At 35.0% G+C, this 13,973-nt stretch overlaps 1 protein-coding gene across 2 annotated transcripts in view; it reads right to left on the reverse strand.

Annotated features, from left to right (window-relative positions):
* LOC139980290 (IgGFc-binding protein-like) overlaps window positions 1-13,973 on the reverse strand; it is a 157,216-nt gene that overhangs the window by 17,825 nt on the left and 125,418 nt on the right. For both annotated transcript variants that reach the window (XM_071991838.1, XM_071991837.1), the window contains 10 exons: window positions 13,435-13,548; window positions 10,810-11,045; window positions 9,852-9,959; window positions 9,066-9,218; window positions 8,491-8,644; window positions 7,182-7,388; window positions 6,077-6,288; window positions 3,887-4,067; window positions 2,610-2,729; window positions 4-206 (listed from right to left, as the gene is read on the reverse strand). In XM_071991838.1, the coding sequence (XP_071847939.1) occupies window positions 4-206; window positions 2,610-2,729; window positions 3,887-4,067; window positions 6,077-6,288; window positions 7,182-7,388; window positions 8,491-8,644; window positions 9,066-9,218; window positions 9,852-9,959; window positions 10,810-11,045; window positions 13,435-13,548 (1,688 nt within the window). The remainder of the gene's footprint in view (window positions 1-3; window positions 207-2,609; window positions 2,730-3,886; window positions 4,068-6,076; window positions 6,289-7,181; window positions 7,389-8,490; window positions 8,645-9,065; window positions 9,219-9,851; window positions 9,960-10,809; window positions 11,046-13,434; window positions 13,549-13,973) is intronic.

A 13,973-nucleotide genomic window follows, 5' to 3' on the forward strand; every position in this document is an offset into this window, starting at 1 on the left:
TACCGCTTCGGAAATGGTAACACTGTTCACCTGCGTGATTGTGGATACCACAGATTGCTCTGTGGTGATAGTAATTCTTGCATCATTTGCAAACGCAGCTGTACTGCTCACCAAAATATATTCACAACCCTCTGCTAAGAATTCATAGTTCTCTAAATCAAACGTTCGGAAGTGAGGATCACCATAGACACTGCACTGTCTCGCAACTGGAAAAAGTAAAAAGAAAAGTATCAACTGATGTATCTGGTAAAAAATAATCATACAACTTAGACAAAAAGAAAGGCAAAAACAGAAACTCAAAAGAGTGAGAGGGGAAAAAACAAAAGGGAAACACAACTTGTTGGTTAATCAGTTTGTTGGTTTATAAACTGAATGAAAGCTGGCTCTCAATCAATTGTACAATTGTATCCACATGGGGTTCACTCCTTGTGTACTGTTTGGTATATATGCAATAAAAATGAGTTGATTCTTAAAACAATGCTGCTAACCATTATAGGTAATTAAATAGCTGAACTAATCACAGTTATCAAAAACCTTATTTGCAAAATTAATACAATCTACAACTGTTGTAAATTTACTATTGCAGGATAAGTGTTATACAGGGAAACCTCTTAAATCTGAACCATGGGTTTTATATATTTGTTTTTAATTAAATACAGAAACCATGCTGCAGTATGACTAGAAATATTTGCAAGAAATGATGCATTCAGTATAGTAAAAAAGCAGCGTGGCTTTGTCAATTTTCCTTTTATTTTGGTAAATTTTCCTTTTATTTTCCATGTTATCAGCTTTAATATCTCCCCCGATATATCCATGAGAAGTTGGGAATGCTTGTAGGAGCGTGCAATAACAACCCTCGGTTAGCCGGCATCTTCTCCATGTGTGACATACCTACTGTATGTGATATAAACAGTCTTATCTCGATCCTTCCTCCTACAAAGCAGTACACAAAATATGAGGACATCTTAGGACATCTTAGTTACAACTACTCCATGGGGACATTTACACAGACTATCAAATAAGTTATTTCTATGGTATTAATTAGGCTACACCATGAGGTCCCTTTTATGTATGGCACTTGGGCTCCGATGACAATTATGTCACTGGTCTCTTTTTGTAGTTTGGAGCAGGCTGTAAATCATAAATAACACTTCAGCAAGTAAATTCAGCAAACCTCCGTGCTCCAGCCATTCCCGGGGCACTCAGTTGCATCCATTTTTTGCCAAATGTACATGCGCTCGAGCCTGCCTATAGAGAAACAGTCCTCCTCAAATACTCACTCGAGTATTAAGAATTTGTTACTTGATAGCATAAACTACCCCAGATAATGCCATTAGGATTCATCCTTGAGCACACCTAATTAATTGACCAGCCACCTGTATGATATTGTAAACGCAAGTGTTCTATTATAAATGGCCAGCACTACTTTCCTGTGTGGGAAGACAAGTTTGGCTTGACCACAAAAATATTACACTGTGTTTTTTAATCATGAATTTGTGCAGAGGAGCGTGCGGTATGGCTAACATTACCAACTCAGGTAGATATTCAATATACCCTGTTTTTGGCCCAAAACAGGGGGCAGGGTGATATTTGCTGTAGGCAGGGAAGATCGTAATGTATGAAATTCCTACCAATACTGTGCACTTTCCTATCATAAACTCCTAGGATAGACCTGTATGCCAATAATTTAGCAATATACCATTAAAACTGCTGCAAGGCCTTAAATCTGCACAGAGCAATATAAGAAGCAGAGCATATAAGAGTATACTAACGGTGCATCATCGTGTGACAAATGTCTACTATTAAAGCTAGACTATATAGTAAAAGCACAAGATGCATGCATGCCCATTAAGTTACAACACAGGACAATGTAGCATAGAGTTCATATCTATATGTCAGCAGGTATGAGAGAGAGAGAAAGAGAGATTGCTATCACAGGGCATCAACCAAAACACTGAGTCACTGTAAGATCAACCTATTAAGCATGGACCATATCAGATAAGCATGGATCATACCAAATAAGCATGGACCATACCAAACAAGCATGGACCATACCAAATAGGCACGAACCATACCAATTAAACATGGACCATACCAAATAAGCATGGACCATACCAATAAATAAGCATAGACCGTACCAAATAAGCATGGACCATACCAAATAAGCATGGACCATACCAAATAAGCATGGACCATATCAATTAAGCATGAACCATACTAAATAAACATGGACCATACCAAATAAGCATGGACCATACTAAATAAGCATGGACCATATCAAATAAGCATGGACCACACCAATTAAGCATGTACCATAACAAAGTCCAAATGGGGGTGTCCAAAATTGCTAAACATATGTACAGTGAAATGAGTCACAACAAGTCTTGATTTTTTTCTTCAAGTGCACTATGAAGATTAAAATAGTACATTTCTTATAATTTCCTTGGCCTTTTAATTGACCTGCAGTTATCCCCCGACCCTCCCTGCTCTTATGATGCCCGATGGCACTACAGTGACGACAGTGTAAAGAAGACTGGCAAGTCACACAAAGCCCAAACCACAATTTCTACTTGTCACATTTTCACATAGCACACAACACAAAGACTGACCTGAACTGCAGGATGGACCAGTGGACATAGGGTTACAGACGCAATAAAATGTACCGGTCAAAAGGTCATCGATCACACAACGTCCCAAGTTTGTACATGGATTTGGTAAACAGGGGTTGTCTGAAAGATTGAAAACAAAAGTGAAATTTTTATGTTTTGTATAGTTTGAATTCTGAATATTTCTTGTTATTCAGTAGCTTGGGATTTGTAATGTGTATTTCCCTATTAAACTAGTCCAAGCACAAATGTAAACACCTAATAGCTTAAATTTGTTGCTCAGTGTGCCCTCAGACTAATGAGTCAATTTTTATAAACATTCACTGCTTGTCAAGTTTCTACATAAATATGTATATATATATATATATATATATATATATATTGAAATTGTAATGAGTTGGAAAATCAAGAACAGTGAAAAAACTTTCAGCCTCCACATGCTGACACCCTAACCACTAGGCTGTGGAATTAATTGTATGTTCAGGGGTTCAAAGCAGATAAAGAAGGTCGTAGTTCCACTGTAGGCGTTTGTCACTTGTATCTTAATATATTAGTTTTGTTTTGGTGACATATCTTGCCTTACTCTAGAGATCAAACATGAAGCTAACCAACTCGAAATCATTTGTGATTCCTAAATATTACATATATGTATATATATATATAAAATCATTTGCCAGGTTTTCTATAGAATCATTTGTGATTCCTAAATAATATACATATATATATAAAACAAAGATTTACTGCAGGCATGCAACTCGAGTAACGAAATGCTGCAAGTTAACGAATAGGTATACTATATTACATATATATCTATAGATATATATATAATTGAAATTGTAGTGAGTCAGAAAATCCAGAACGGTGAAAAAACTTTCAGCCTGTGTCTCCCGCTTTATATGCGGACACATAAATATATATATAAATATAAATATATATATATATATATATACATACATATATCCATTCAATATATCTGCATTTCTGAATCCTACATGAAACTGAACATACATTGCAAATCATCTATTACCCCCTTGAAGGTGTATTACAACCTCAAGATTTCAAAAGATTGATTGATGCCCAAAACCTGGCGTTTTTTTCCAAAACATTCTAAAGTCAAATAGAACTCATCATTTGATATAACTTCATAAAGTAATACTTTGCTTATAGTCATACTCCTTTTCAAGACTGATCCATGCGAAAGATTTTGAGATCCCAGGTGATACGTGAGAACTTTATCTGTATAAGTACACTATTTTAAACAAAGTGTAAAGATGTCATACCAAGGCAACTCCCCTCGAAGAGAACCTGTTGGGTACTGCACTGGCAAACTTGTTGGAACTGATCAATGAGGCAAACACCTGCAGTTGGACAATTGAATGCTTGGATGACAATGTTGCCATTGTTGTTGGCTGGACAGGTGATTTCCTGTTGGCATGTTGGATCTAAGACACGTTCTCCGATCTGAAAGCAAAAAGAAATAATGTTGTTGCTACAATCACTGCATGGCAACTATCTATCTCTTTGCTAAAATACATTTTGCCAAAGGCAACTGCAACCAATATGGTCATGTTACTTTCTCAGCCTGATAATATTTGCTTTGCCAGATGCTGTTCTCTTATAGTGCTTTTTTTAAACATGATTTGTCCGTTATGCCATAATGACATTAAACCTACAAAACTATTTCTTGAGAAATATAGCTATTTTGTATAAAAGACAAAAGCATCACATAAATGTAGCTATTTTTGTATATATAGTACAAACATCACATAAATATATCTATTTATATATAAAATACAAACATCACTTTTCTGAATTATCAAATCAAATGTATTAAGCTTTGCTGTCCATAGTTTATATGCAACAATCTGCTTCCTCCCAAAGTGCTTGCTTGATTATGACATCAGTGTGTAAAAAAAAAGGCAATAGAGAACCAACACCCAGCTATACTTTCTTGTACATTATGGCTTTTGCAATATTTGATGTATCTTTATTTCTACAGCATATGCACATGCAGAAATGTTAATTAATTGACAAATCACAACGAATAGATCATTAGAGACTGAGGCAATAATTTTATTGTAATGACAACTAATTGTGATTCTCATTCAGAAAATCCAAATGGTACCCATTAAAGTTGATGATTTGTTGTTTCATACAGGGAATTTTTTAGTGGCAAATAATGCAAAACCTAAAAATAGTATAAAAAATAGATTATTCCCAACTAAAATCTAGAAAACCCCCCATAAACAATGTTGTGATTTCAACTTGAGATTGTACATTCTGAACTGCTTTAATGGTCTAAGGAGAACCTTGGGAACAACATTGCTTAATCACTCTAATAGGCATTACCAATCATGAAACCTCCCATCAAAATCCATCAGAGATTGACCATTTTACAAGCTTTTCTTAATTCTAGGTTTCATATATGAATAAACATTAGCTAATTATGCACCTAGACTATGTAAAGGGAGTGACTGCCAAATTTTCTGTTATGTTATTCCATTTTTTTACAAACATTTGTTTCAAACACAGGATTGAGGGCCTAAGGCAATTTTTTGAAATATTTTATTGTCTGCTTTGAAAAGAGGAACATCACATTATTCAAATGGTATATGGGGTGCTTGTAATTAGGGATTAACTTATTAAGGTCTAAAATATGAAATTTGATGAGTACATCACGACATGTAATAGTTTGCACATATTTAATGAGCTTTCCCAGATTTATCAAAACTTCAAGTGTGTATATGTTGGAAACAGGAAGAGCTTTACGAAAAATGTTCAACAGATTTTGAATGAGAAACACAACAAATGTACTGAATATGGGGGAAATTTGGGTAGGTGTCCTTGGACCTTTAAGACAAAGTAGTCTAGACTTGTAACTTGAATCATTAGGGCAAACTTATTGAGAAAGCCACAGGTTTTTCTCCTTTGGTAAGCAGTTATTTTGCATTCCAGAAACAGAAAACTTATGAAGAGTTTACAAACATCTGTTTGAAAAGAGCCCAGAAATGCAAGGGAGGGAAATGTTTGTAATGAAAAGGGTCCTCCAAATACTGATAATTCACTTGGAATCCTGCCTTTGCTTTTCTATGAACTGAAAAATCTGACAGTTTCATTGAAATACAGGTTTTGATGAGAGAATTAGTCTTTCATGTTAAATGCTTAATACGTAGGTGAACTGTCAAGAGAAGAAAGAGAAATGAAAACCATGAAATCTGGTGAGATGATCAAATGTCACTCCCTGTACATTCATGACACTGAAACTTAGCTTAATAGGACGTCTGCAATACTACGATGCCACCTACATCTGCCTGGCAGGATTTAATGATAATGAGGTCACTCAGAAGAATCTTGATACCTTTCAAACACATCTTTGCTCTATTCCGTTGTCTGTTTACACTGTCACATGACACGTTTCAGATCGGTCACAAATCACTTTCTAATACCCTGCCCTGTACATGGATACTTACGGGAAGATACGCATTATTATAGCTGCAGCCGCAGTCCTCTGGTAATAAGCATCGATTGTTTTGCAGCAGACGATCAGGGTCACATCGACAGCCTTCAAGGTATACTGTCAGACAATCACGCTTACGGTCGATTGCTGGATCTAGGATGCAACTTGGTGGACATGTTATCATTCGATCGGTGTATGTCGAGCCAACAGGGCAAGTGAACGGTCCTGTAAAGGTAATGAGATTTTTATGCTTACAAACAGCAATTATATCAAATTATGCCACATAACCATATGTAGGCTATACCTGCCTTTCTTCACGCATACACTTCAAAATGAGTGTTTGACAAGAACAATTAACCAGAAAAACCAACAAGCTTGGTGATTCCTTCGTGACCTCCTGAAGACTTCAAATGACCTTTGGCCACAAACCACAATTTGTTGTTGGACCCACAAATCAAGCAGGAAGTTTATTTAAGGTTTAATTTTCAGGTTATTGTGTTTACAAAGCTTACAGACATTGACAGCAAATGACCTTTAACATTCAGCAATGAATCAAAAATAGTGTTTGAAAGAGGGTAGAACCCTTTTAATATGAACCATTTTAAAGATGTTGGATGAGTTTACTGTACTATACTGTCAACTGCCAGTCAAAAAATATTGGACACTAATATTGGATGCATCATCACAACATATAATCGCCTCACATCATGCAATAAACTAAGTCTAGTATTTCTGCTATAAATCAATCGAACTCAAAACCATCCACTGGTTTTCTTGCAGCCCGCAAAACTTACAGCCACCCAAAATCATCTTCAAAAGTACATTGCATTTATGACATACTTTAATATATATACTCGCAGATATGGAAAGCCACTTCCCCGACTTTCCTCCCTGCCCCCTCCCCTCCCCATTCTTCTTTCATCTTAACTTGGCTAATTCACAAGTTCTGTCACCAGAATGCATTCTGATGTATGCCAGATCAGATCGAAGCAGGTGAATGACAAGTCTAGTTTTATGCTGCTAATTTTAATAAACATCGTTTCAACTCTCAAGACTCGATTCTCCCATTAATAATGGAGCAAAGTGATTTGTTAACGATACAGTCGAAGAAGACTTACGGCAAATATTGTCTCCAGGACCCGAGTTCAACACGCTCCTCCAGTCCCTCACTGGTAAACCAGCATTGCGACAAATGTGAGCAAATGCTTCATAACTATCGCACACAGACCTCCGTATTGGCAGGAATTCGCATAAATCATTTCGACAACTTGTGTAAAAGTCTAAGGCTATGTCTGGATTGGCTAAAATGCACTCAGAGAATGATCCTGCAAGGAAAAGCATATTACCCCAATAATACTCACAAAATATGACTAGACATAGAGAAATGGTACTTTGGATAAAATTATACTCCCAAAATATGACTAGACAAAGAGAATTGGTACTTTGGATAAAATTATACTCCCAAAATATGACTAGACAAAGAGAATTGGTACTTTGGATAAATTATACTCCCAAAATATGACTAGACAAAGAGAATTGGTACTTTGAATTATATACTCCCAAAATATGACTAGACAAAGAGAATTGGTACTTTGGATAAAATAATACTCACAAAATATGACTAGACATAGAGAAATGGTACTTTGGATAAAATTATACTCCCAAAATATGACTAGACAAAGAGAATTGGTACTTTGAATTATATACTCTCAAAATATGACTAGACAGAGAGAATTGGTACTTTGGATAAAATTATACTCCCAAAATATGACTAGACAAAGAGAATTGGTACTTTGGATAAAATTATACTCCCAAAATATGACTAGACAAAGAGAATTGGTACTTTGGATAAATTATACTCCCAAAATATGACTAGACAAAGAGAATTGGTACTTTGAATTATATACTCCCAAAATATGACTAGACAAAGAGAATTGGTACTTTGGATAAAATAATACTCACAAAATATGACTAGACATAGAGAAATGGTACTTTGGATAAAATTATACTCCCAAAATATGACTAGACAAAGAGAATTGGTACTTTGAATTATATACTCTCAAAATATGACTAGACAGAGAGAATTGGTACTTTGGATAAAATTATACTCCCAAAATATGACTAGACAAAGAGAATTGGTACTTTGGATAAAATTATACTCCCAAAATATGACTAGACAAAGAGAATTGGTACTTTGGATAAAATTATACTCCCAAAATATGACTAGACAGATATAAATGGTACTTTGGATAAAATTATACTCCCAAAATATGACTAGACCGAGAGAAACGGTACTTTGGATAAAAACCATAATGTATAACAGGGAATATACCATATTTAGTTTGCTTTAAAGGGTTCCTTACAAAAGCATATTTGATAAACATGAAACTTTAATACAGTAAAAGGTATTAAGCATTCAAACCTTACCAGTTGGGTTTTGGAAACTGCTACAAAGTAGCTCAGCTTCAGCCACTGTATCAGTAAGTTTTCCAAAACAAAGATCCTGACCACTTGTCACAGCCGCAGGCAAATTACAGGACCCGGTTTCAAAAGAGTCACCGAAAAGGTTCACAGATGTCAACTGTAGAAAATATATGTAAAGGTTGTTACATAACCGATTTAATGAGTATAAAGCACTTTTCCATTCAACAAAGGTACAGTATTAAAGATAGCAACATAGCATGTAAATAATGTTTGTATATAAAATACACAATGCACTTTGTCTATGCTATTCAGTAAAATTTAATTACTTACAGCAACTTTGTTTTTTAACAAGACTGCATGTAACACATTGCAATCCAACATGGCATGTCCAGCATTTATGTTATATTATTTAATATGGAAGTATGAAATGGAACCCTCAATTACATTGCAAAAACAATCTCTCTGCATTTATTAGTTCATGATTTGTGTAAGAACAATGGATACAAAACCAAATATTTAATATCAGTATACTCTTATCATTTTGTAAATAATTATGTCATGGTTAGAGATTTACTTACGGCTCCAGTAGTCCTATGCGTGTTATCATTGCCTACAATGCCATCAAAGTTACCACATAGACCGCAGGTGTTCGATGCATATTCTGGGTTGAGGTAGATGAAAGCATAGCCTTCCTTCCAGACAATGTTCAATCCAAAATCAAATCGAATGATCTAAAAGAAATAATTTAAAAGATTCATTCATTTCTTTCAAAGATCTTTATATCAGTCATTTTTTAAATAAACAACAAATACACAAAAACAGAAAAAAAAAATAATCACAAAATATCCACATTAAAAGCATCATCTACATGAGATGAAAAAATAACAACTTATGACAAGATTCAAATCTATAACAGAGCTAAGTTTAAAATGTAAAAATAGAGAAATTAGCAGCAAAAAACTTTTGTCCACTTTTACGCAAAGTTAACGCCCTGGCCTATAAAAATAAGTGTTTTAATTGCTTGGATAATCATGATGTCATAAATAAAACAATGATGGATAGGTGCTGCCATTCGAAGAAGGCTTTTAATTGGCTCAAACCACTTTATGATCTCAAGCAATATATATAGTTTTCTCATCAGAAATGGTCCCTTGCTCCAAACTTCCCCTCTAAGAAATAGAAATAAATCAGCTGACTAAGTTGACAGAATTGTAAACCAACATTTAAACATTTTTTTTTGGCGGGGAGGGGGGGGGGGCAAAAATGGAATAATGCATAAACAAGGAACTTGTTATCACTTACAAATTATAAAATATTTGTAAAACTTAGCTGTCACTCAGATAATGCTAACATGCAATACTTACAATATTGTCATAGACACCAGTTATCAGGATTCCAGGAAACTGAACCGGCATAAACACTTGAACGTTATTCAACAACAAGATACCTCCAGTCAAGACTTGAATGGTTGGCTGAGGAAGAACAATTCAAACTAGTAATTAATTCAAACAAATCATGATATTCATTATAGTGAGGAACTTTTATCAACTATCAAGGTTCACAAGGCCAAGAGAACAAACATCTGTCGAAGCCATTCTTTCAGATGTCAAACGTTAAAGATGATCTCTTTATCTTGATGTGTGGTTTAGTTTTATCTTTCCACTATGTGATTTCACTACCACTGTGACCAGATTCCATCAGCTAGCAACAGATTTTACACTTGAAGGGCTCTTGAGTCAGACCAATGAAAGGAAGGCAAAATTAATCCTAATCTTAATCGATGTTTTCCTTTTTTGGTGTGTAGCTTAAAAATGCCACTCCAAAAAGTGTTTACATACTGAAAAGCAATACAATGAAGGCAGCTACAGTGTCTAAAAATGCAGCCACATATGTTGTTCATACGTACACTACCACAGAACCTGTCCAATGATGGTTGTAAGTCATATATATCAAGATCAACAATGGATGATACTACAATGCAACAATAGTAGGTACTCATGTTTTGAACCCTAGATAGATGACAGAGCAGTAACAAGATTTTGTCCTGTAAACTAAGGCTTGGTACCCTTGAACTTTGTGTTAGCTTCAACTGAAGAACACACATTATGATTGTTATTTGTTGGTCCAATGTTCCAACTACTGCAGTGCTACAAATATGTTCAACTTTAAATATATGACAGTTAGAGTCTCCTGTATTAGTACTCTGATTTATAAAAGTCAAGCTATAAGTATTAATACTCACAAAGCCTGGAGCAGTGAAGGTCATGTTTCCTAAACACATTTCTAATTTATAAAAGTCAACCTCTTAGTATTAATACTCACAAAGCCTGTAGCAGTGAAGGTGATGCTTCCTAGCAGAGCGCTTGAGGGAGAGGAACCTCGTCTGAATGATGCAGTCAATTGAAAGTTTTGCACACCGACGATACTGTTGTCAGTGATACAACCAGCACCAGTTGCTAAGAGGTACTGGCAGTTATCTCCGCCGCCAATGTAATGATACCCAAAACCGTCAAAGGTCTGAATGAACGGGTTACCAAAGATTTTACAAATTCCGAATTCTGTGAGAAAGATATTGAAAGACACAAGCATGTTTGGTAGAATGTCATTATTTATCTTCTGTCAAAATTCTTTGACTGAAACGAATGTTATTAAATGATTTCATACATTGATGAAGGAATAAACTGCTTTATAAGGCTGCCTGTTGTTGATGAATAAACAGTAGAGACCCTAAATTGTGGGGAATAACGGATGAGGAGCAGACGTGTCTGTTATTGTCTTAAATATAGGGTCAAGACAGTTTCTGAGCCAAAAACAGGCAGCCTAAAGCAATTTATTCCTATTACACACTCCAAAATTTACGAAAAACGTACAATGACAGGACGACCAATGAAAGAAAAGGATTTGTGATGGTTTCTCTTGCATAAATTCTGTTTGATTGTATTTTGACCCGACAAAGAAAAAGACAGTGACTTTTTGCCTTGAACTTAACAATGAATGTTTAGGTACATAACGTGTGCAAAAGCTGATATGTTTACTGTGTATGGTGTGGTGTCATGACTGTCAAAGATTACACAAGAATTGACAACATGTACTGACGGTAGCATAAAAGTTACAAAACAAATTTGTAAACATGTTTGCAAAATGTAGTGATTAACGCTAGGTTAAGACCCTTACAGCAAAGATATGTTGTTCGCATTTACCCTCATTGGTGACTGAAGGCTGCAAGTTATTATGAAAAATAGTTGATAAGTAGGGACTCTTTGCTCATCATTTGTTACAAACAGGTTTGTTTTGTAGGTCTATAGTAGGTTTATAGCCTATTAACCTAGGCTCCTTTTCTTATTCAGAGATATAATGATCAAATCACTTGAGAGATTGTCAGTTCATTTTTTTACCTCAATCATCATTTGTGATTCGGTTATAGCTTAGGCCTTTAACGAGATCTCAAAAGGCTAGCCTAACTCATTTAACTGTTGAAGCATTAAATTGTAATACTCCCATTTACTTGGAAGAGGTTGCTGGTTTGGAATGAGTTGTTCAACTAGGCATAACATTAGGACTACCAATGAAAAACCAATAGGCTAGGCTACAACAGTTTACTAAGGCAAGAAAAGATTTTTGAAGAGACATTGTGGGTATGCCATTATATTCCTGAGGATATCAAATATACTAAAGTGTTTTTTTTTTCAGTTCCGCATACTTATGAGTACAGAAGACCTAATTTAGTTTGTAAACACCTTCTTTCATTATTTTTTTGATGAGGCTAGCATTAACAAACATTTTGGCTTTCCAAATATGAACTAGTATAAACCATATCTGACATGGCTGATTCACAAATCAAAGGCAGCCACAGATCACTGGAAAAGTGCTTTGATTTTCAGAATATTGTATGTCTGGTGTACTTTGTCAGCACAGTGCCCTTGAAAACATGAAAGTTGCACTGCACCATGTTGCCTAGCAACAACAAAGAGTCTCTATTCCCTCCAAAATTGATGCTTTTCTACGGGTTTGTGCATACTAATGAAGGAAACTATCAATTATTGAAGAATAACAGATGGTCAAGATTGGTCACATGATGTCATATCAGCCAATCAGATGCAAGAATGAAATAACAGATAGAGAGGGGAAGTAGAATGTATAATACTAAAGCAGCTGCTGAGAAATGAAAACAATTCACATCTACCATACCAATACATCTTTTTGGTATACATTTTTTATTGAAAGACAAATATTTTTGTGTATTTTTTGCGTAGTACTGTAGCACTATTTGCGCTGTAGCAAGCAAGCACCCAAGATTTATGGTTTTATCCAAATTGTTTTCACCTTTTCGTAAATTAGGGTTCGTGGCCCTATCATGTGACTAACACCACTCTTGCATAACTCACCATAGTCACGTGGTGACTTCACAACAAAATGTGTCTGTCATAGTACTACTTTCAGCTGTGTTTGACAAAACACATTTTGCCTTCACAATGCTTACAAATATTTCTAGTGGCTTAAGTTGATTGCTTAGCATGAAGTTTGTGATAATTTGCAAATGCATCTGACACCAGCAGATTTGGATGGTGTCATCAGGGCACTTCAGCTGAAAATGTCTATGTATTTCTGTATAATTTTCAATCATTTATCAACAGATGAAAAGAAGTATTTCTACAAACAAAAAAAGATAACATTTTGATGAAATTCTAAATACAGAAAAATTGAAGTAAAGTTTTTGAAGAGCAATTATCCAGATGATATCACAGACCCCTTACTGTGGTCCAACATCTTGGAATAGTTGGAAATGTTTAGCTTGTCAAAATTGGTTACACACAACCAACATATTTCAAGTTAGGGGCAAGTTATATAGATTATAGATAATAAGCTAAACCCTGAGCATATACCATAATTATACCTAGATTAAGTTTTCAATTGTGGGAGAGCCAAAAGAAAGTCTAGAGTAAATACCTATTTCACAGTTGACACCATCAAAACCAGGCAGACAACAACATTCAAACTCAGTGTCTGAAAGTCGATTGCATGTTCCTCCGTTCATACACGGAGCAGCAACACATGGATCGGCTGCAATCAAAATTCAAAACAAAAGGCATAATCATCGTTACAATTAAATTATCATGTACTAGGCCATTTAACATGTGTCATATAATTTATTAAGAGCAGATACCAGTTTATCTATTATTTAACTTTTTACAATAATATTCAATTATCAGTATCTCAGCAATGTATATGACCTTTACAACAATATGATATGCACCATCCAGACAGTTAATTCTATAATTATGCAACTTGACAATTACTCCTCTAAATCACAGCCTCCATGTTGAAAAAGAAAAAGGAAAACAAGAAAGAAATTTGCTTTCAGTATAATTCTAATTTGCAAAAGTAGTACTCTTTTGACCTTACGCAATGTGATTTATATAATTACAGCTATAAGTCTTCGTTAGTCCATATAGAGTGCAAAAGATCAAGCAAAAATTACCTTAGTT

Source organism: Apostichopus japonicus, chromosome 14 (genome assembly GCF_037975245.1).
Source record: "Apostichopus japonicus isolate 1M-3 chromosome 14, ASM3797524v1, whole genome shotgun sequence".
NCBI lineage: Eukaryota > Metazoa > Echinodermata > Holothuroidea > Aspidochirotida > Stichopodidae > Apostichopus > Apostichopus japonicus.